This window comes from Bactrocera latifrons, unplaced genomic scaffold (assembly GCF_001853355.1).
Source record: "Bactrocera latifrons isolate USDA-ARS-PBARC rearing strain unplaced genomic scaffold, ASM185335v1 scaffold_17, whole genome shotgun sequence".
In the NCBI taxonomy this organism is placed as follows: domain Eukaryota; kingdom Metazoa; phylum Arthropoda; class Insecta; order Diptera; family Tephritidae; genus Bactrocera; species Bactrocera latifrons.
In genome coordinates, this window is record NW_017535185.1 from 2,314,632 (window position 1) to 2,339,140 (window position 24,509).

Consider the following 24,509-nt stretch of genomic DNA (forward strand, 5'->3'; position numbering starts at 1 on the left):
TATGGCCAACGCCTCACCGTTGACCGCGCTGCTTGACAAGCCACAAAGCGGTCGATCCAACAAGTTTGCATGGTCCAACAGATAGATGACGTTTGAATGAATTTTTATAGAATTGTAGAAATAAATGAAACAAAATGCATATGTGTGTGGCTATAGCGGAAATTAAATGGCGCGTTTATGTGTGTGCGATTTTATGAGTTAGGCAACACTGGGGAAATTATGAGTTAAATAGCTAAATTTAAGCAATTGCATTCAAAAGCAGGCGGGTATAAGTGCGCTCTATGCTATGTACTATATACCTGTATGTGTGTGTCAATAGCGTTGAAATTTTGTTTTAAAAGAATTGAATATGATTTTTTGTGGAATCAGCTATCTATTCATACAAGTTGATCTAGTCTAGAGGGAGATATCTATCAGAAATTTTGCACACGTGCTTTTTTCTTCAAGAAGCTGCTCATTTGCTGGAGTCGGCGTTATCGGGCCACTATAGCATATAGCTTTCATACAAGCTGTGAAATTAAAATCAAGTCCTTGTACGGCAACCTTTTGTATTCGACGAGATATCTACACGAAATTTAGTATAAATTATTTTCCAAAATAACGGCACAATATGCGAAGAAATGGTTTAGATCGAACAACTATAAGGTATAGCTGTCATACAAACTGAACGTTCATTATACAGTTCTCGTATGAAAAACTTTTGTATTTGGCAAGATATCCTACCGAAATTTGACACGAATTATTACCCAAAGTCTCGGCATAATATCACAAGAAATTATTCAAATCGGAGCACTATAACATATAGCTGCGATACAAGTTCACCGTTTAGAATGTAGTTCTTGTATGCAAAACTTTTTTATTTGAGGAGATAACTTGAAGAAATTTGTCACAAATTATTATCTCAGGTATCGCTATAATGTCCTTAGAAATTGCTGAGATCGGATTACTATAGCATATAGCTGCGATACAAACTGATCGATCCAAATCAAATTCTTGTTAGGAGAATTTTTTTGTTTGACGAGATATTTCCATGAAATTTAGCACGGCTTATTATACAAACAAGGTTTATAATTTTCCAAAAAATTGTACAGATCGGCGCACCAAAGCATACAGCTACCGTACAAAGTGCAGCCCTTTTAGTGCAAACTGTTGTATTTGTGCCGGGTATTATAGCTACGTTGCAACTAAAGTTAATGAGTTTCTCTATTTTTTAATTAATTTATTTCTTTCTTCTATCATAAAAGTCAAACATTAGCTTGCTCGTCTTCCAACTTATCGAGAAAAAGCATGTGTGTGTTCACACGCCTTCAATAAATGCTCTAAATAAATAAGCGCGGATATAAATGGCTACAGTGAGTTGTATGCATGTACGTGTGTGCGTGTGTGAACACATTTACAACCATTTGATTTCTTTCGCTTTTCCATATTTTGTGCATTTTTGTTGTTGTTTTGTCTTTTGTCGTCGCCGTGGTTCCGCCTTTTTGGCTGCTGTGAAAACTGTGTCACGACGCGCCAAGATTAATTATGACAGGTCGCATAAAAAGCCAACACGGCGACAGAGCACTATGCTGAAGCTGTAGCTGACAGACATGTTCGGAGAAAATAAAATAGTAATACAAAAATACAAATATATACAAACATATATGATATTATATATGGGGAAGAAATAAAAAAAGCGATATTGAAATTTGAAAGCATATTAAAAGCAATTGAAGAGATGTGTAGGAAATATGAAATTTAAAGATTTCTTTCTTGTATTGCTTTCATAAACTCAAATGCGTAAAGAAATGAGTATTGGCAGCTTACTTTGTTGTCAGGGCTAGTGTATGCGAATTTCCCACGTCAAGGCCATGCAAAATGGTTCAAGTACTCTTCGTCCATACACATCTTACAGACATAAATATGTATGCTCAAGTGAATTTACATAAAAAGCCACTTATGAAATATTTTAATTTATTTTATATTCATATATATAAAGTTAAGTGTTTTTGCTAAAGACTAGAATAAGAAAAGTATTAGAATTTATTAATTTCAAAATTTTGCTTTAGAATTTCAGATCCGTTTCCCCCCCTAAAACAGTTTCTCAACATAAATATTTGATTACATATATACACAGATAATTAATAGTAATATTATAAAAAAAAAAAAAAGCGCTTAACCTCACGTGCAGCCTTGAAAAGGCATCTACTACAATTTTATCCAAATAAAGTCGAAGAATTTTGGTCATAAATCAGGCGTTTTCGGCGCATGCACCTTGCGATTCCCAAAACACATGTCTTTAGAAGTTTTTTAGTGTTTATTAGACATATAGTACCACTAATAAGCATATGCTTGTTTTCATGTTGTTGTTGTGTTCGAATGAGAGCTGCTGTTAGGAATTCGACGATATCATGTTTTATATTTTTTTTCTTGTTGATTTTCTATAGCTTTTACCATCCTCTCCAACAGCTGCGCTTAAAATTCTCATAGATTTTCTAATTTCATGCCTATCCCTCTTACATTACTGTGTATTTTTTTAATAAACATGTCTCGTTTTTTCTCTTTGTTGCTCTTTAATTAACAAATCGTGTTTTTCAAAACTCTTTGAACTCCGCGTAGTTTTGGATTGATTTATAGGCCATCAGCTTTTTTGGTTCTTTTTCTGGAATCTACATAAAACTTTCTGTTTTTTTTCAAACAGCATTCTTGAATCTATTCTCAACAAGTTTCCACGTTTCCACATGAAGTAGTTTAACAGTAGATCAAACTATTTTAGTTATGAAAAATGTTAATGAAAGCTGTCCTTCTTTGGCCTATATACGATGACATACTATATAGTTTCTTTGTATTTGTTGGACCCAAGGGTGTAAAAATGAATTTTTTCGAGTTTTTTGATTACAAAACATCTCTCAATAATTGCTTTCCTTTTGTGTTTTTTTCTCTTTCATTTTATACAGGATTTTCCAATAAAAGTGACTTCTAAAGCTTGAGAAGCGTTTGATTTATTTCTAAAGACGAATGACTTCAAGTAACCCCACAGGAAGTAGTCTAATGGTGTTAAATCACAACTTTTTGAAGGCCATTCTATGCCACAATTTATTGAAATAATCAAATCTGCATGTACAATGCTTTCCCTGGTATTCAGCGGGTTGGAGAAGTATTACATCCATAATTGCAGTATGCTCTGGGCATCAGTCACTATATTTATTCTGTGATTTCTATAAAAGTATGTTTCGATCTTGAAATCTTCTGTTAGTCGCCGCATTTTTTCGTAGAAATTTCAAGTATTACTCCTGTCGGTCAGCTTGTCAAGCTCTTTATACTCACGGATTTCGGTCTCTCTCCTTTTTTGTCTGCAAATGCGGCTCTCTTCCCTTTTCAACTATTGGTATCGATTCTATCACGTTGGTGATTGTAAGGTTGCGTTGTAGGTAGTCTATTTCCTCTCCACTGCGACCAATGGTTTCGTTTGCAATGCCTTCCCACAGTTCCCTTCCCTTATACCGAGTGGCTAATGAGTGCTCTCAGAGAGCAGAAATTCAAATCGAGCAGAAAATCTTTTGGCTGTCTGTCGAACCTTCCTTGTTTTTGTTGACGTTGCGTTTTTTGCTGGACAGAGTCGGGCGCGTATCTTGCAACGATATAGTGGTCTGAGTCAATGGTACGACTTCGGAGCGTATGTACGTCTAAGCCACTGGAGACGTGTCTTCCGTCTATAACAACATGATCGATTTGCTTGATGGCTGTTCGATCTGGAGACTGCCAGGTAGCTTGATGAGAAAGTCGATCAGCCTCAACTCATTTCAGGATGTTTCAACATGGATACTGAATGAAGACGTTCATCCACCGGGGTGAATGCCAGGACTCGTCGACGGAGTTTCTTTCACACCACGAATCCCACACCGAATTTGCCTTCTTTTATATAGCCACTGTAGTAAATGCTACAAGGACCTACTCATTTCAGTCCTTATCCCGTCTATTGCACTTCTTGGACGGCGGTGATGTCAGCTTTACTCTTACGAGGACATCAACCAGCTAGGCAGCGGCACCTTTCGAATTAAGGGACCGAACATTCCAGGTTTATGTTCTTAAATCGTAATCTTTAATGCTTTTGCCGTGGTCTCAATCAGAAGGGGGGGTCTTTCGAGGCTTTTTAGTCCTTTTTATTGGGCATGTTTTTTTTACATGGCGAGTTCCAAACTCAACCCTCAAACTTTAGTCCGCCTTCAAATGGATGTTTTTTGCCTACCTAGAGGATACTTGATCTAGGACCGGAAGACCTTAGTCGCTTGAGACATATGTAAAGTAATCGCTTCTGGAAACACCCAAGTGAATGGCGCTCAGAGATTTATCCTCTCTTGATTGGACTTCTACACATGGCTTCATCTTGAAATATACCCTATATATATTAAGGTTGCCACGGTTTGTCAGAAATCTGAAGTAATTTTTCTAGATCGGACCATTATAACATATATCTGCCATACAATCTGAGCGATCAAAATCAAGTATAGAAACTTCTTTATTCGTAAATGGTGTTCTTGCTTACTTTAATCTTTTTTTATTTTGCTTTTGTTTTGTAATTTCTTATATTAATTGTAAACCTAATTTTAACGAAAAAATATAAAAAATGCAACTGTGTCTGCAAAGTATAAAATATAGTCCGTATATGCAACAAACTCTTATATATTGACCAAGGAGTGAGTTTTAGAAAAGTGAGTAAAAGAAATCAACTTACTAACAATGAACCATGCAATTCTGGTAGATTTGTCTTTTTCCGCTTACTGTCGCTTTGTTTGGGACGACAGGAAAGGGGAAGAGACGTATTCACTTAGAATTCGAACAACGGTTTTTAGTGAAAAAAATACTGCAATATAACGGTATGTGACAAACATAATAATATATGTACAAGAGGTGAGTAAAATGAGAACTATGTACAGTTATTAATTGTGGAATAAAAAAGTATAAATTGAATTTTAAAAATTTCGAAAAATCATTTTTAGTTTTTGAAATATTGAAATAATTATATGGGATTTCATATTTAATGACAAAAATTAAAGAGGATAAGCGCCATTGAGGTAAGAAAATACTTTATGGAAAATTTGTGAGATTGGAAGATAATTAATGAAACATTTTTGAGGTTAGAAAGTATTTAAAGAAATATTTGTGAGTTTAGAAATTAATAAATGACAATTTTTTAAGGTTGGAAAGTACTTGATGAAAAATTTGTGAGGTTAGAAAATACCTAATGAAATATTTGTGGGGCTAATAAATATTTTATGAAACTTTTTTGAGGTTAAAAAACATTAAAGGAAAAATTTGTGAGGTTAAAAAGTAATTTATATAAAGTTTGTGAGGTTAGAAAACACTTAATGAAATATTTGTGCGGTTAGAAAACACTTTATAAAATATTTGTGAGGTTAGAAAATACTTAATGAAATATTTGTGGAGTTAATAAATATTTTATGAAAATTGTTTGAGGTTAAAAAACATTAAAGGAAAAATTTGTGTTGGTTAGAAAGTAATTTATATAAAGTTGGTGAGGCTAGAAAACACTTCATGAAAAATTTTGAGGTTAGAAGGTTCTTAATGAACAGTTTGTGAGGCTAGGAAGTATTTAATGAAAATTTTTTGAGGTTAGAAAACACTTAATGAAATATTTGTGAGGTTAACAAATATTTTATGAACATTTTTTGAGGTTAAAAAACATTTATGGAAAAATTTGTGAGGTTAAGAAGTAATTTATTTAAAGTTTGTGAAGTTAAAAAACACTTTATGAAAAATTTTTGAGGCTGGAAAACACTTTATAAAATATTTGTGAGGTTAGAAAATATTTATTGAAACATTTTTGAGGTTAGAAAGTAATTAATGAAAAATTTTGGGGTTTGAAAATACTTAATGAACATTTTTTGAGGTTAAAAAACATTTAAGGAAAAATTTGTGAGGTTAAAATTAATTTATTTCAAGTTTGTGAGGTTAAAAAACACTTAATGTAGAATTTTTGAGGCTGGAAAACACTTTATAAAATATTTGTGGGGTTAAAAACACTATAAGAAAAATTTGTGAGGTTAAAAAACACTTAATGTAAAATTTTTGAGGCTGCAAAATACTTTATAAAATATTTGTGAGGTTGGAAAACACACTTTATTGCAAAATTTTTGAGGTTAGAAATTAATTAATGAAAAATTTTGGGGTTTGAAAATACTTAATGAAAATTTTTTGAGGTTGTACATGCTTAAGCAAAAAAAGCTTGGGAAATATTAAATTTATTTCAACTTAAAACAACTAAAATTATGAATATACATGAAAATAGCACACACATACTCACATACGTACATTTAGCTGAATTATTATAACGCAATGTGGCTAAATGTGTAATGAGTAAGCGCAACTAAAGTAAACAATTCGGCAAGAATAACACAAACATTTCGCAATTGAAATGAAACAGAACAATTTTATTAGAATTTCCAGAAGAATCGATTTTATTTCGCGCTTGCATAACGTTGCATGTAATTTTGAGCGGCAGACGGGGGCGGCGAGGCACAGCAATTGGATTGAATCGTTAGAATGTGCGCGTTATGGATGAATTAAATGAAATGCGCTGCTGCAAATTATCAAACATGTATTAACTATTATAAGTATGTATGTATATGTATATACATTATATAAGCAACAACAACAAGTTGCGGGGAAAAAAAATTTTCAAAAATAAGCGAAAAAGTAATTTTCGAAAGTTTACTGATGATGATGATTTAAAAGGCAAATTAATGAACCAGCGAAGTTCATTAAACAGCTGCCTTAAATAACGGTAATAAATTCATTGCTAAACATATAAACATTTACTTATACCAAAACCATCAAAATGCTGTTAAAACTCACTTTTCATATTGCTTTAAAGAAAATACAAATTCGCTGCTTTAAACATATGTATGTGTGTTTGTGTGCAGAACAATATAGAAAAAAATTCACTTAACATTTTCGCCTACAAATTTTGCCAAATTGAAATTAATTTTTCATTTTTTATGATTGCCACAATTTCGCAGCAGTTCCACACCGCGCGCCACCCGCTGATTGCCCGTTAGTAAAATTCACCGTTGACTAGCAACAAAAGTTGCACACACACACATACACAATTTCATAATTTTTCAGCAGCGAGCAGCGCAAAAATTATTTAAAAAAAAAAATTCAAAATCAAGAATCGAAAATCAAAATTATTATAGTCATAGAGCTTGCAGCATGTTGGCAGCGATGCCGCCGCTTGCTGGCGATCACTTAGCGCGGCTGTTGGTCGCGTCCGCTGATTTCGCGCGCGCAAACCACGCAATCGTTCGATATCGTTTTGGCCGCGCGCCAAATAATAAAACGCTGCGATTACACTGTACGCACACATACACACAAGCGCGCACATTATGCCATTTCATATAGCTTCCATGTATATTTTTTTTCTTCGGAGGGGGTGTGTATGTATATATGTGTATATATTATAGGGGTTCATGCCGATTTGATGTTGCTGTAGTAATGAAAGCGCTGGCAACAGTCGGCCAGCTGGCCTAGTGTTGCCCACAGCAGCGCTAGAAATTTTGGAAAGCATCAGCTTCTTGGTCAAAGCTGCGCGCGGCGAAGGAAATGTAAACAAACGCTTTGATTCGCCTTCAGTAGCGAAATTGTACAATATGTGTCAAGATACCCAATTATTAATGTGGTTTTAATGAAGTTACTTAAGGGCCTATGGAAAGTCGGAAGGCTTCGCAAACGTTGTCCTGAAGATTTTATCGCTTCTTCAAACATGCAGTTTTAACGAAAACTGTAATACACATTTTCCACTATTTTTATAGTAGGAGGAAAGCATCGAAAGTCGGAGTGCGGAACCTTAATCCGCCAAACTTAACCTACTCCCAACTCAAAACTCTCCCACGATACCACCGATTAAGTATTACTTAGTGGGAGGGCAGCACATTTAAGTATCCTCTATTTTGCGGAGTGATAAGTCTCCGTTTTGTCATTATGAAAGCAGACACTTCGCTAACAGCTTTGCATTTTAGAGTCAGCGTTCTTGACCGAGTGTGGTTTTAAGTTTTTCCCTTGTATTTGGAAAGCGAGGGCAATAAAATAATACATAGTCAGTATACTCTGTCCACGTCGCACAGTTCGGACTAGTTTTATTTTGGAAGCTGTAAAACTAGCTTCTAAAGCACTCATGTCCATGTCCAAGTATTTGGATTTGATGAAATCCAGGTCCCCATGTCGTCTGTCTATCCACGAGTGGATGTCCGAAAAAAGTCCTGTAAGTTCAACGTGTTTTTGATGAGGATTGACACCGCTGTTGTCAAATTCTCTGTTCCTCTTCTCTGGCTTTACCGATACTAATACAACTGATATAATCGCACGGGTGGCAGGACCGCATATCAAGCTTTACAAGCAATTTCCTTCAACCCACCTGAATTGGCTAAGCTTAAATAAAGGATACTATATTCTGCCAACGTTTGTGGTTGCTTTCGGGTGAATATACCCACCAGGCGTGAATAGAGAAGAGGTTTAGTAGGGAAGGAGGATACCTATATCTATACCGACGGTTTCAAAACGGACTGCGGAGTCAGATTCGTCAGTTACTAGTCGAAATCCCAACGAGTCATCAATTGAACTCAACGGATGAACCATCTGAGACGCGATCAACATTTGAAAGAGATAACTTTTAAAAACCTTGAATAAACATTACCCATTAAATTTGATGTCTCCGTGTTATTTCTTTAAAATAGTAGGGAACCTCTAAATGAATCGCCGTTTACATACATACCATATATGGGCTATACAACGAATCAAATGCACCCCAATGCATAAAAGTGCTGAAATTAAGAAATTTCACCCAAAATCATTCGCACCCCCTCTACCTGGAACAAGCCACAAACGCTTTCCGGCGCTGTTATTCAATACGCGCAATAAACGCCTAGAAATAAAAACGACCGCGGCAAGGGCGCTGAGCTGTGCGGTGTACACTAATAACACGCTGCCAACCAGAAACAACAACAATTGTAAAATATTTATTACACTCAAATATTATGATCGGTATTGAACACTCGTTCTACAACACAATTGCAACTCATGCACTTGACGTACGCTGCGCCCTGCACACTGTGCCTTGCAGCCCAGCCACCACACTCACCACTCGACATTTGGCAGGCGAGCGGCTGCTGGAGCGATGATTGTTTTATTGTGCAGCCTTCGCAGCGAAAGGCCAAAAATAGCTGCAACAGCAGCAGCAGCAGGGGTAGGCGGCAACAAGTAATGCTGAATCGATCAGGCATTTGTTGCCTGCTTGACTGCTGACTGGCCTGCCGCGCCGCACATTTGATTCGATGACTAAAAATAGAAGAACCAAATCTTAAGGCAGCAGAAAGACGGAAATCGAAGGCAGCAGCGATGGAAATAAATATGGTAGGGGCGGCGCGCGGCCGGTTAACACAAGTAATTTTATTTTATATAAACAATGCCGAAAAGCAAAAACAAAAAAAAAAACACAGAAACGCAACAACAACAGCAGCACAGCGAAAATATTCAGATGTTCGAATGCCGGGCGTAAGAATGCCACACACGCAAAATTGCTCATACACACAAATGTATGCATATATATGTTGAATTACAGCATTTATTGTATACTGTTGTTGTTGCCTAGAAGAATTTCATCAAAGCAACTCAATGTATTTGCTCAAAAAGGCGTGGAAAGGAGATCGATGATTTAATTATTTCGAACGAAAGAGTAAATAAACTCAAGCGCATAGTTTCAGGAAGGTGGGAAGGGTGGTGGTATAAATCAGCACGTACCATTTGAATACACAACCAGAAAAGGGCGTTAATTTCGGCTACACTGAAGCCATCAAATCATTCACAGGTGCATTTTTTATAGCATAAGAGCTTTGGCTTGATTATGAACACATAGTTTGTATGGCAGCTATATGCTATAGTTGATCAATCTGAAGAATTTTTTAGAAGACTGTAGCAATGCCTTAACTAATAATCTATGCCGAATTTCGTGAAGATAATTTGTCACATAAACAAGTTTTCCGTTTGCCGTATAAGGACTTGACTTTGATCGGTCAGTTTGTATGTCAGCTAAATGCTATAGTTGTCCGATATGGATAGTTCCAACAAATGAGCAGCTTCTTGGTGAGAAAAGGAAAAGTTTGCTTATGTATAGACGAACAGATAGACGCACGAACATGACTAATCTGACTCAGCTTGTATATATATTTTATATGTTTTATGCTTTATAGGGTCTTCTGGGGCGTTACAAGCATCGAACTTAGTATACCATGTTCAGGGTATGAAAACTACTACACATTAATTATAAACACTTACTACAGGTTAGATGAGGTCAGGTTAATCGGTCAATTCTAACAGGGATTTAACTTGCATAGCTTAGAACAGCGGTTCGTGGTGTTACCTGAAACTCATACCTACTACATCATATGAGTAGGAACCCTTGCTAAGAACTTTGCTGATTACAAGTAATTCAGAAGATCTAATACGTTCTACTCTGGGCCAAGAGGATCATGCAGTTGAACAGGACAGCTGAACGCAAGCGAGGTTCAATGGTCCAGTGCGAAAACGCAAGTTGTCGGAAAGCTTATTTCAGAAAATTCCCACATCAAACTTCCCTCTTAGTTATAATCCATTCGTGAAAAAGTTCACTGCGCCTCTTCTCCAGCGACTCCTCCCCATTCACGTATCACTTGTTGGTATGTGAGCTACGAAAAAGGCGTCAAGAAAGTCCTTGCCGTGCAGTGGCTAAAGATTTTAGGAACGCAGTTAAAGGAGCAGAGAATTTCAGTGCGTAATTATTCAGATTATTTCATATGTTCAACTTAGTTCGCATTGACGGATTCCTCGTCGGTATGTGAGCTGCCGGAAATCGTGACATTCGTTTTTTGAACACGCTAATTTAGACTAAATAGACATCTCATTAGACTCATTGGGCTAATACACCATACAATTGGCTAATCTATAGTTTCGTAGAGCCAAAATACCAACTTTGGTTAGACTTCCCATATTTTTCTTACAACAGTATAATGTAACGTAAATGATGGCTTTCGCACTTTTTCCTCAGTGTTTCGCCTCCATGAAAGCTATCTGTCAAGGATGAGCCCTACGTATATTACATTATCAACACGTTGAAGACGTTAACGTCCAAAAGCAGGGAGTGACACTTTTTGGATCTTATACCTCCTGATAAATAAAACCATGTGTCTTCGCCCAGTTCGTATACGGCTTTTAGAACCTTTCCTTTATTCATAAGAAATGCCGTCGGCCCAGACTTTCACCGACCGCGTTCTTCCCAGAATTCTTTAAGCATGAATTTACTACTAAGAATCAAATCAGTGGCCGAAATATCGCACCGTGCTTAGTGTTCCTGTTAATTTTTCGGGATGTCTTTACACTACACCACTTCGCCATGACCGTTCTGTTGAAGAAAAGTCTATTTATGAGGTACTTGAGGTTCGATTTCATCTTAAACTTTTCAAGGGCTTTAATCACCGAATGCGCCGCATCTTCGCGATGCCGAGAAAGGTGCCTACAGCAAAAGCACTTATCTTGATTGAATGAAAAATCCGGGTCCGTTCCGGTTAGGTAGACCCGACTGACGTGGGAGCGCCTCACAATACTTGCTTCTGTGAATACTGAGTCTTGTCTAATCGTGTAATTCTAGGATTTTTTAAGTCTAATTAGTACATAATTTTAACCCAAACTTAGATTTCTACCGACAGCGGGGGTTATTTTCACTGGAGATGTGGGTATTTTCTTTCAATAAAGAGAATCTTTCTTTCCTAAAAAACTAATGCTAAAAAGGCTATTGATTTTGTGTGGTTTTGTAGTAGGTGCCTATAATACTCAGGGCAGGTTGGCTTTGCTGAAAAAGTGACGAGTGCTTCCGGAGCAATCCCAAGAACAAGACTCTTTGTGGAATTTTCTCAAAACACCAGGAAGGCTATAATGTACTATTGGTTCACGTGCAAAAGTAAAGAACTCGGCGGGAGGTCCGGCTGATTATACAATTATGAATCTTATGTAACCAAATTATTTTTTAATTGCCTTCTGGGACATTTGCAAAAAAAAGAATTTTTTTAAATTAAAAAAAAAAAATTAAAATAAAATCACATAAATTTTGCATTCCACGAAAATTGTTGCAAATTAATTCTTAATCATTACACAAACCGCCTGCCAACACTTGACTGCCACTTACCTTGTTTAGTTACATCGTCAGAAGTTCAGCGACACTAGGCTCCACCAGCTGTGATTTCCCGAAGAAATGGCGCAAAAAAATGCCATAACTCAGCAATCTGTAACACAAAATGTATGATTCTTGTACGCAACGCCATTCTGTTCTTGTGGTTGGCTTTCCTTTTTTCCTTCTTGTAGTTTTTGCCTTTACAAGTATATTGTTTTTCTTGCTACTTGTTCGGTTGCTGACGCTGATTGCGTATGACTCTTCGGCAGCGTTGCGAGAAGACGTGCAGATGCGTCAATTACGGCACACTGAAGAGTCATTTCTCAAATTGTTTGCGATCTTTTGAAGCTTTGTCAGTTGGAGCGATTGGAAACATGTGTAAGAAAGAGAATGCGCTCAGTTTTTTTTTTTGAATATTTAGTATATATTGAGATTTCGAATGATGCAATATTGGGTAGTCGAAAAAAGTCTTTTCGTATTGCTAATCAAACTTCAACTTATTTCTACATCTACATATATATATCTATCTAATACGAAAATACTTTTTCGACTACCCAATATATCAGTTAGTATGCCGAGGACGAAAGAAAAAGCTACTAACTTTCAAAGAAGACAACTAACTTTGGGTTCGTTCGAAAACGGTAGTGATTATATAGTGATCTACAAATTCAAGTGCCTGGTAATAATCAAATTATCTACCTCCCTCCAGCAATTCAATGATATTCAGTCGTCAGATATTACAACAACAAAATTTTGCTTAACAAAGTGCCAAGAATTTCTCTCAGCGCATAATTTGGCCAAACAAAAGTCAAAGTCAGTTTAAAGACTTAAAGAAGAACTGCATTTAAGCGCAATTAAGCGATGCTAAAGTGCCAAAATGGATGCTAAAAATAAAGCTTATTGCATTGTATGCCGAAAAAATTATGTACGTGCGTTCTTTTGTACTTTCTTCACACAGCAAACTGGGTATAAAAATTGTGTGAGCTGCGTTCTTCAGCATATTTGTTAAGCCAGAGGCAAGCGAGCAACAACCAAGGCGTGAAACTCAAAAATGTTCCGATACGTTAGTAAAGATTTCTTCAAAAATAGACAACATTATCTTAAATTAACTCTAAATCCAAAAAATAATCTCTTCCACAGATCTCTTTTGCAGCATTGCTCGCCGTTGCGTATGCCGCACCCGTCGATGAGCAGGTGATGGTTACCGAACCCATTATGGAGCAGCGCGCTTACCCCATGGACAACATGGCAGCGGTTGTTGCGCCAGAGATGGAAATGGAACCACGTGTACCCGTTATCGGCATCATGGATGCTGCACTGCAGCAATCCACCGACGGCGCCTATAATTTCCATTATCGCGGCGAGGATGGCTCGTTCCGACAGGAGAGCGCTGTAGTCATCAACCCCGGCACCGAATATCAGTATCTGAAGATCAGTGGCAGCTATTCGTACTTCGACGCCAACGGCAAAGAGGTGGTGGTGCATTATAGTGCCGACGATCGCGGCTTCGTGCCCGAGGGCAATAACATAATGCCGCAGATTTCGTCGGCGGCGAAGATGAACAGCCAACTGCCGCGTGTGGTGGAGAAGCCGAGACCACAAGAGCAACAAGTTGAGAATGTACCGAATGTATCACATGTTTCACAAGCTCAGCATGTTTCACAAGTTCCGCATGTTTCACAAGCTCAGCATGTTTCGCAAGCTCCGCATATTTCGCAAGTTGCGCATGTTTCGAAAGTACCAGTTATGGGCAGCGTTTGGAATGGTCAAATTATGCAGGTGTAAGCGCTGACAAGTTGTTTACTTTTGTAAATTCGAATTTGGTTAAGCGATAAATTATGGCATGCATGCTTTAGGTGTGCACCCTTGTGTTTTTTTTTATATTATTTTTGTATTATTTTTTTATGTTTCTGTTTAAGTTGATTTTAGCATCTTCTTGTATTGCTGCAAATGAGAATAAAAAGACTTTTCACCACGATCGCTTGCTTTGTTCACTATCCGTTGCATACCTTTAGGCGCTGTGATCGGTATAAACTTGGTTTTGACACAGAACAGAAAAGACGTTATCTGGTTAAGGGTACTTTAGCACAGATTTGAAATAGTCGCAAACTAAATTGACTAATCACATCAGTGGCGGATCAAGGGAGGAGGTATTAAGTATCACAATCGCCTAAAGTAGGAGTTCTAAATTTAAATTTAGAATAATTTACGCGATCACAGCAAAAATAAGTTAGAAGGAAAAACCCTTCAGAAAAAGATTCCGGATCAGCTACTGAATCACCATAGAAATTCAAATAGTACTAATCGGCTAAATATTACAGTGGCGGATCCAGGGGGGATTTTTGGTGTCAAAATATAGTGCGCGTATTAAAAATAGGTTAGAAGGAAATTCCGGATCCACTACTGAACTATAGAAACAAAAAATAATCGACTAATTATTACAAGGGCGGAACCAGAGGGGATTTTTGGTGTCGAATCATCTCAAAAATCGAAGATTTTAGTTTAACGTTTGAATAATTTACCAAGTAAAAACAATATTAAAAATGTGTTGTAAGGAGAAACCCACCCCCATAAAGACATTCTGAATCTAGTTGGTAGTGAGTGTAAAAACAACACCCTAAATTTGAAGATTTTAAATCAAATTTAGAAGAATATACGAAGTAACAACGAGTTTAAAAAAATATTGGAAATAGCCTCTTCATCTATCAGAAGACATTATAGATCCGGGGGTTTTGGGGGTCACAAACCCCTTTACATCGAAGACCTTAATTCAAATTTAAAAGCGTTTGCCGACACCCCGACCCCCTAGAAAGAAACTCTGGATACGCCACTGTTTCACTACTAATACGCCAATAAACGTTTTTCTTGATTATTTTTATTTATTACAACTAATAAAAAATATCGGGTAAACTAAATATACATACATACAATATTGTATCTAAATTTTGCTAGAAACTACAAGCAATACAGGCAACCTAGAGAAACTTCGTAAGCTTAAGGATACTACAAAAGGCAACTAACTAATGTATATTTGTCTTGTAAGCTACAAACAACGTTATACACACATACACATATATTGATAAAACAAAAACAAAAGGGAAAAAAATTAAAAAGAAGACGCGCTCAAGCGCCGACTTACATTACTGGGTGAATTTTGCTTCAAGGAGGGCAAAATGTCGATCATTTGTAGGACTTATTACAGCTACGACCATATAAATATGTTTAATTATTTAAATATATAACTTTTACTATATTTTTAAACCAATATTGTAAATGTTTTGTGTTTTTTAACTTCAAAATGTCATTTCTTCAGCAGACAAGGCTGGCAACGCTGCGCAAACTCAGCGCAAATGTTTGAAGTACTTTAAGTTGCAGTATATTACAGTGCAAATTTATTTTTTGGACGCACCCAGACTGCCACCAACGTTATTGCACAGGCTAGTGCTCAAAAGATGAGCACCTGCGCTGCCTGGTGGTGGCGAGCTGAGCTGCTGGCGAAAGTTGCCCACGCCCATGGGCTTGCGCTGCTTGATGCGTTGTTGTAGCGTGTGCAGCAGGCCGGAGAGCACATCGTGATTGGGTATCTTTTTCGCGAAGAGCAAGCGCTTGACGGAGTCGTCATAAGTTAGCAGAGCGACCATATTCTGCAGCAAGAAACCTTGGCAGTACTCGAGCAGCTTGTTGGCGTTGTAGACCTGCATGGAGACAATGCGTTATTATTTATACATTAACCACCATTTTATAAGCGTTACCTTCGCGTGTATGTACATGGCCACCACATTGTCGATGTCGATCATCTCCGAGCAGCGTGACTCGGTGTAGCGCAGCAAACCTTCCAGTTGGAAGAAGCTCGCCGCCGCCATCAGCTCCAACACATCAGCGTTACTGACCTCCAATGTGGCACAGCCACCGCTGTACAAATAGTGCATGATCAGCTGGAAGATGTGGTAGCGTATGTCGTTTATCTGCACTGTGGGCGTGTTTCCATCGCTCAGCTTGGAGCTGAGCATGCTTTGGAAACGCGGCGAGGCGGTGACGAGCACTATTTTGTGGCCATAGAATATTTTGCCTTCCACCCTGTAAGTTTATAGTTAACATTAGGTTAGAAAGTAGGTAACATTAGGTTAGCAAACAGGTAACGTTGAGTTAGAGAGCAGGTAACATTAGGTTAGCATGCAGATAACATTAGTTAGCAAGCAGGTAGCAATAGGAATGCAAGCAGTTAACATTAGGTTAGCATTTGATGTCTGAATACCTGAATGTTACATCGCTCAGTTCTGGATTGTTGACAAATTTGGGGTCTATGCGCGAGCTGTTCACCGATTGCATGACCGCCTCTTTGATGGGTTTGATGGTTTCCCAGCCGAAGCAAGTGGCGAAAATGTCGGCCAGCAGCAGTGTTGTGCCCTCATTTTTGCTAAAACGAAATATGTTGAAGAGCAGCGGCAGGCACTCGCTCACGAACTGCGCGCTGTAGTCGTCCGGACAGACTTGCAAGAAATCCTGCAGCAGTTGATCGATAACAGCATCCAAGCGCAGCTCATGCGCCGCCGCCAATGCGTGCATCCAACAGTGCAGAGTCCAGGGCACGCCCAACGTGCGCAGCTCTATTGTAATATCTGTTTGAAGAGAGAGTTATTAACAGCTGTTTAAATAAGAGTGTGTAAGAATTACTCACCAAGATGATTGTTTTCGGCGCTGTGATACATTGCCTCCTGCAGACTTTTGATTTGTGTCTTGTTTAATGTGAGCGGCAGCTCGGCGCTTATGCGCTCACCCCCTGCATTCGTCGCGCATGCGCCACCACGCGTCGCATTACCTACAGGTTCACCTTCGGCTAGCATTTCCTCGAGCGAAAGCACGTCTTTGCTGCCCGGCGACATTGGATGTGAGAGCAGTTTGCGCAGACAAGCGCGCTGACCGTGCGCTGCAGTCACAGAGATGGCGCAATACGAGCCGCGCTGCGCTGAGCCACCAGCAAAACACATTGTGTCTTTCTGCTGCGTAGAGAGAAATGCGTTGGCGCCATGCGCTAGCAGCAACGAAATAACCTCGACATTGCCAGAACCGCATGCCACTTGCAGTGGCGTCAGCGTTGGTTTCTCTTCACTTAGACGCGCACCACCTTCAACCTTGCCACCGCGTTCCAGCAGCAGACGCAAGGCCAAGTAATTGGCGCGACTGGCGGCGAATGTCACTGCCGTCCAGTGCTGCGTATCTGGATGTACACCCGGAAAATTCGGTTGACCAACTGGTGGCACCTCCATATTTGGATCGCAGCCGGCATCGAGTAGCGCCTGTATGGCCACCTCGTCATTGCGTATTGCTGCAATCATAAGCGCCGTTAAACCGGCGTGATTCAGTGTGTCATAACGCGTGGTGGGCGGCAATAGGTTGGCCGCCTGCGCCATTAATTCAGCGCGTCCAGTAAGCATGAGTTTGAAAGCAAGCGTGATGGTGGCGCGCTTGCCCAACTCCGTGGTATCTTCACTGATACCCGATGCTAAGGGCGTAGTCGTACCGGGGTGTGAGAAATGTGTCTTCTTTGTGGGTAACTCCTCTTCGTGCCCAATTGGACGCATTGGACAGTCTACGCCTGGTAAAAGTAGACGCGCTGCTTGCATGATATCGTCCTTATCTATCATGACAGCGTGTCGGTATTCCGCGTGCGCTGAAGCCACACGCAACCATTCCACCAATGGTGGCAGCACCACATATGCACGTTCATAGCATAGTTCTTGCACATTTTGACTGCTGCCGCCCGCGCTACCGCTGGCGCTTGAAGGCGCGCCACTTAAGTCGCTGTGTTCCAGCTGTGAGCAGCGCATAAAGTAGAAGAGTGTGGAGAGGGCCGCATTGGAGAGAGCTGTGTGTTGAAATTTTTGTTGAGCACGCAGAGTCAAGTCTTTCAGTTCGGTTATGCTGCCAACGCAGGTCGTTAGCAGACAAGGTTCCAGCGAGACATTGCTATTGCCGCCCGAACTGCCGCTTTTTTGTGTGCCTGAACCAAGTGATGATAGACTTGCCCATCTTGGCATGGTGAGCGCACCGGATGCTACGCGTCCGGCATTCAAGTGCGCGAAAGGCTGCAAAAGACCCCACAGGTCACCGGAGTGCGCGATAGACTGATCCAGCGTCGCTGTGGTGAATTGGCTGGCTGAATCTGCAGGAAAGCTTTGCAACAGCAACTCCTCGAGCAGGTTTTCCATGCCAGCACATAAGTACACTGCCGCGTATTCGTGTATAAATTTGCCGAGACGCGCGTCGGCCATCCAACGATGAAAGCGCCCTACGGGTAGTTGTAGACCAGCGCGTGCGGACTTGCTTTGCTTGAGCGCGCTGTCGCCTGTTACAGCGAACATCGCAGCGGCGCGTAAACACGCTTTAATACAAGAGTCCGCCAGTGCCGGACACAGTACAATCTTGTATGCGGTTGCGACTTCTTGTTTTGAACACAATCCCAAGCAGGCGGAGAGGCGCTGCACTTCGCGCGCAATACGCACCAATGCACGTTGCAGCAGATAACCTAAGCGCGGTATGGTGTCGACTGAAACGCGTTCTGCCTGCTCCTTGCAACGACCATTACGAATGACGCGCATTATACAGTGTTGGCTCCACGGTGGATGTTGCAACTCCACCAAGCGATTATGTGAGTCCACCCATACAAACTCATCGGCGTTCGTCACATTTGTATTAACTGTCTCCAGTGACGAGTAGCGTCCTAAGCGTCGCGCGGGCTCCGAGCTCTCCGAACCAGCACTGAGGCTGCTATAAGTGCTGGTGCTCGTTTGCGAACGCATTGTCAGCTGTTGTATGGCCAATTTTATATCCTCCAAACCGCTGCCGCTCCATGGCGCCTTCGTCGCCGGTGTGGCGCGATGACGCGCTCGCGAATGATTTGTGCTTGTGCGTGAACGCGTGCTGCGATTGGTGACGGCGGCGGCTAGACGATCTTCCGGCAACGGGCCCAGCGCTATGCCACCACCAGGTGAGGAACTACCATGGCCGCCGGTATCCGACATACTCGCATGGCCCGATGAGCGATTCTCATCCGACGAGCTATGACACTCCTGCACACGCTGCAGCGCGCGAAATTCATGATGGTGAGTGCGCGTGCTTGTCGCGCCTGACTTTGCATGCGTATTGTGCTGATAGCCGCCACCACTGGGCGTTACATGCGCAGAGTTTGCATCAGCTGTTGGTATGCCGATGCTGCAATTACTCAAATCTAATGATAATGGCAGCGGACGCTTGTCATTGGCGCTGAACTTTTGTTGCACTGCCGCCGGCTGTTGCGGCTGCGGTTGTTGCGGCGACAGATTGCCGCTCAGCATGGGCGGCTGCGATTTGACTGGCGTACTTTGCACCGTTAGACGCGCTGGTGCCGCCAAGGTGCGTTGCGGCGGCGGTTTGCTAGGCGCTTGGGGCGGACTGCTTATACTTCGTATATTGATTGTGGTATTCGACACGACGCTCTGTCCGTTTGGTGAATTGACCAACATATTGGGCGCGCCGCTATTAAAGCGCTGCGCCAACTCTTTGGAGATGCGTGGCGCCGGTGTTGCCACAGCGGGGCTTTGTATGCGCCCGGTGGAGGAACTCAAACCATTTGGTGTGTTGAGCGGCGTGGAGTTGGCGGTCATTGTGGTGCCAGTGGATGGCGTCGCAGGCATGGCGCTCATTTGGTTTTGTTGTGGCAATGCGCTTGTTGTTGTTGGCGAGCCGACGGGACAATGTAGTTGCGAGTTCGTTGGCTGCGGGCTGAATACGACGGGCATGTCGCCGCGCATGTTGCCGGTTGGTCTGTGGAAGAGAAAGAACGTAGACTAATTAGACAGTGCAAGATAAGCTTGTGTTGGTGTTCTTAAGTCAAATAAGTGAAAACGCGCTCAAACGACAGCTGACTACTGACAACTGACAACTGACAGACGTAGCATTGCATTTCTGTGCTTTGCAAACTGCCTGCTTGCCGGTTTGTCAGCTTCCTTCAACGCGTCAAAACAGTTACACATAATTAAGCTGCTTAGTTGCTTATGGCTTCCAACAACTGCCAAGTCACTAAGTCAAATGTCAGAATGCTTAACAACAATAAATAAATCCATTAAAACAACACTCAAACAGAGTTTATGTTCTGGCAACTTGAAGCGCTTTCTTTTTCCTACATATTTTATCTACGCCTTTCAGCTCTGCGCTCAACGCTTAGGCTGACAGTTGTATAAGCTGTTGCGTCTTAGACATCAGCGCTGTCCCCACTGGGCACCGGGTTAATGCCGTCACTCAATTACCGCTAAGCCGCAGCGCAAATTCTTGGTCACTCTGAATTGAAACGCGCTTTCAGCTTTTGATTATAAATTTGCTGAAGACAAACGCTCCCTTTATTTTTTATTCGTCAACAAATCGCCTTAACGAACATTATGCACGCGCGACAGCGCAAGAACCGAAAGACCATAGAAATTTGCATAAGAATACAAATAGCGGTAGAATTGTTGTAAGAATCAATGAAAGCAACAAAGTTCAACAACGAAAATTTAATAACAGCGCTGTATGTGAATAAATGTCATAACTGTTAAGCACCGCGGCCGGACGCGCTCAATGCCGCTAACAATGAAAACAAAATCATTCAATTTATTGTGCTTGTTATTGTTGTAGCCATCATCAGCGCCTTATTTGCATTCGAAGAGCTGTAAACGCGCCAACAAAGCGCTAAACGGAAACCAACAATAGCAACTAAAGTGTGAATACAAAGCTCTGCAGCGCATGCGCCCAGACAAACAGACAATTAACAGCAATAAATTGTTGTAATTGTTGTGTTTGTCGGCCTTTGCCTTACATTGTTGTAAATTACACACATTTTGCCGCTTAAATTGTAATGAATTTCGGAAGAAGACGTAGCACGCAATAAAACTGAATACTTCTTGTTTTAGCAGTCGCTGCCTAAGAATCTCCGTATCAGAATTGCTGGCACACTTTTATTGTTTGGCATAAAAAATCTCCAAAAATAAGTCTTTGTTTGGGCGAAAATGGGTCAGGAATGCTAGTAAAATTTCATACCCTGACGTAAGGGCGATCGTAAAAGATCCAGTGAGCTGTTGTTGTACTGGTACAAAGCTGAAAGCTGAAATAAAGTTGACAAATGTTTGGCGAATTGGCGTATAAAATTCCGGGTTCGTTCCGGTTTCATAGACCCTATTGCTGTGGAAGCGATATGGGTACAGCGATTCGTGAGCTCATCACTCTAAGTATGACTAGCCACCCCTTCGTTGTGAGTGTTCTAACAGTCAATGCTTGACCGGTTAAAAATACGAACCCGAACCGGTAACGTAGAGCCGACTGTCTTGCGAATTATATGGACATAGCGACTCGTGAGCTCTTCGCCCTCAGTAAAGCCAACCTCTATAGTTATAGAGCTCTAACCGAACATTGCCCTATCGGCGTCCATTTCGTAAGGTTGAGAGTCTTACCGGAATCTTTACAGCTGTCTGCAGTAGAATGTATGTAGGAAGACGAGAAGGAAATGAGGTTTGCGCTTAAACACTTGGTGGTTTCGGTTTTATAGACCCTACTGCAGCACAAGCACACAGCAACTTGTGAGATCTTCGTCTTCAGTAAGGCTAGCCTCGCCCTAGTTGTGAGTGTTGTAACAGGCCATTGCTCTATCGCCGTCTAAACTGTAAGGCTGATAATTACCGGAATCTTTCTAGCTGCAGAAGTTATAAAGATCCCAGTTTCAGTAAAGGAATAAGTGAAATTGGCGGAATGCAGAGCATGCGCAGAGAATGATGAGACGCTGGAACAGCCTTCAGCCGAATGAGGCGGTACAAATTCCATGACTCGCAATGCTACAAATTAAAAATTGTGCGAGACGCTTGTAACATCCAATCCCTTTATCAATGTTTAGCCTTGTGTTTTACAGAATTCGAAAGCAAGGATTGCCGTAACCCAACACTAACTTGACCCGCTTACTTTTCCGTCCAATGTCACACTGTGGCTACAGCTCTCAGCGACAGGGTCTTTGACCATTCACGCACTTACAACTCTGATAAAGACGTACGCACTGCATTTACCATATAAAATTAATACGAATATTATCGGTGAGCGAGTGTTTATGTGTGCGACGAATCTGTAAGATTCATGAATAATATAAATCATAATTGAGTTCACCTTGAAGGCGAACATTGAGCAAGATTTTGCAAAAGCCATTGAGTTTTTCCATTAAACGGAAGCTGGCTGTCAAATGAAGTAGTAGTAAAAGTGTTTGCTAATCAACCAACGATCACATGCACGAAGGCCTTTGCGGCCGATCGCGTGAATATCTTCATCAGTCTGGTTATTATGTGTAACAAAGGGAGGGAGTTCGTTCGTGTGCAGTTGAAAAAGCGCAAATTGGCTGAGAGCGGTTTGCAATAGCGGACGTCACGAACGTGATAGACGAATACAGCCACAGACACATATGTATATATATATTATATAGTATTATATATATAGATTTGAGCTGGAGCAATGTGTACTGGCGGTCTCTATGGTATGTATTCATTGCCAATTTATTTTATTTTGTTACTTTATATTTATTATTCGAAAAAACTTTTAGTCAGCTACTGAAAGTGTTGAAATTTTAATTACTTTATAATTATAGCTTCTGCTAATTACTTATAGTTTTACGAATTATTTTTTTCGAGCAAGCAGACTAACAATAAACTGAAACTACATTTTTTATTAGAAATATGTAGTTCTCAATTTTAATATTAAGGGGGTTCTGTGAGAAAATTTTTTGTAAAGTGACGTTAGCACGCAAGGCTTTAACAAAGTATCGAAATTTCTTAAGTTGACTTTAGTTAGGTGTTAGACGTGGATGTTAGGCGACGCTTCAAGTTTTCTGAATACTTCAGTATCTGCTAGACCGGAAAAAATATAAAGAAGATCAATCAAGAGAAGTAATAATCTCGCAACACATTAAAAGCAGGGGAATATTAGATGCAGTGGCTGCCAGAAAATCGCTGAATATAAGACTGAGTTCTAGGCCATAAAGGAATAGCTGAAGCGAAAAGTTCCGTCTGCCACAGAACCAATGCACTTACTTTTCGTAAGACACTAAAAAAATATATACAATGAAGTTCCGGAAAGGGCTAGTAGACGGATCAGGATGATAAATAATGCCTGAGGGATCGCAAGATCATGTGCAAGAGTTCCGAAAGTACAAGCATGCTTTTCATTCACATGGTTTCGAAAGTACTGCAAGACGGCTGTTGGCCTAATATAATTATCGTTAAAAATAAAAAAAAGATCATAAAAGAAAATTGCTTTAAAGTTATTATTATAAACGATTAGATTTACAAGAAAATCATAAGAGATCATTAAATAAAGCATTCACTTTCCTACAAAATCTATATTTTCAATAGTTGAAAGCGAGTTAAGAATTTTCCTAACTGATGGTAAGAAGCAAAAGGGAAATATGTAACCTTCCAGTTACAATTAAACGTGGAGGTACCAAAGTACTTATTTCCATTGGAACAAGCGAAAAAATATTTGTTTTTGTTTTTGTACCCACCTTAATATACGTACACATATATTACTCATTTCTCTTGTATTACTGTGGGCAAAAAATAATAAAACTTTCTTCACCGTTTGTGTACTTCAGAAAGACAAGCATATACTAAACACTCATTATTAATTATTTTGATGTGACGTTTGGCATAGAAGTCACTGAGAGTCAGAATAACCTAGAATAAAATATACATCGACCAATGGATTCTTTTAAATTAAAAGAAAAGAAAAAAGTCTTACTACTTTTTGTCCACAGTAAGAAAAAAATATATGAAAGTCATAATACCATTAAGGAAAATATGGGTACTTGCAATTGGTCGCCCAGTTTTTGAATATCTTTTTTTTTTTGTAATGTAACAAATGTCTTAATTTGTTGAAGGAAATTTATTTGCCACAAGGAAAAAAAGCCGCAAATGGGATAGGAGTGGAGTTTTTATTGACCAGCCAAAAATGGCAAATAGCAAAATGCTGGGCAAAAAACTGTAATTAATACGCCGTAAAAATACCGTTGTACCGTTGCAATTGAACAAATGTGGCGCATTTTTTAACGGTTGACAGGAGGCCAACACGGTGGATATGGATACCGTTAATAGAGCGGACATAAATTGCATGAAAAAAGTAGGAAATAAGAAAAAAAATAGTTTCAAATAAATAAACAAGGGAGCACAAAATTGAGACAATAAAACAGAATTAAAGAAATCTGCAAGCCGTTAAAGGCAACGCAAACGAAGGCAGCCACAAGGTTAAGCGAATGCAAGCATATAATTCAAAA

The 24,509-nt window shown here is 40.0% G+C and overlaps 2 protein-coding genes across 7 annotated transcripts in view; one reads left to right on the top strand and one right to left on the bottom strand.

The window, feature by feature from the left end:
- Positions 1–13,205: 13,205 nt before the first annotated feature.
- On the top strand, positions 13,206–14,162 carry LOC108966741. The gene is made up of 2 exons (XM_018929772.1): positions 13,206–13,259; positions 13,337–14,162. The coding sequence occupies exons 1-2, from the start codon at positions 13,248–13,250 to the stop codon at positions 13,979–13,981; spliced, it is 657 nt and encodes a 218-aa protein (XP_018785317.1). The 5' UTR covers positions 13,206–13,247; the 3' UTR covers positions 13,982–14,162.
- Positions 14,163–15,103: 941 nt separating this feature from the next.
- Positions 15,104–24,509, bottom strand: part of LOC108966804 (ankyrin repeat and BTB/POZ domain-containing protein 2) — a 112,433-nt gene continuing 103,027 nt past the window's right edge. For all 6 annotated transcript variants that reach the window (XM_018929883.1, XM_018929879.1, XM_018929881.1 and 3 more), the window contains 4 exons: positions 16,875–19,999; positions 16,452–16,815; positions 15,949–16,273; positions 15,104–15,891 (listed from right to left, as the gene is read on the bottom strand). In XM_018929883.1, coding sequence (XP_018785428.1) covers positions 15,589–15,891; positions 15,949–16,273; positions 16,452–16,815; positions 16,875–19,999 — 4,117 coding nt within the window. In that variant the 3' untranslated portion in view covers positions 15,104–15,588. The remainder of the gene's footprint in view (positions 15,892–15,948; positions 16,274–16,451; positions 16,816–16,874; positions 20,000–24,509) is intronic.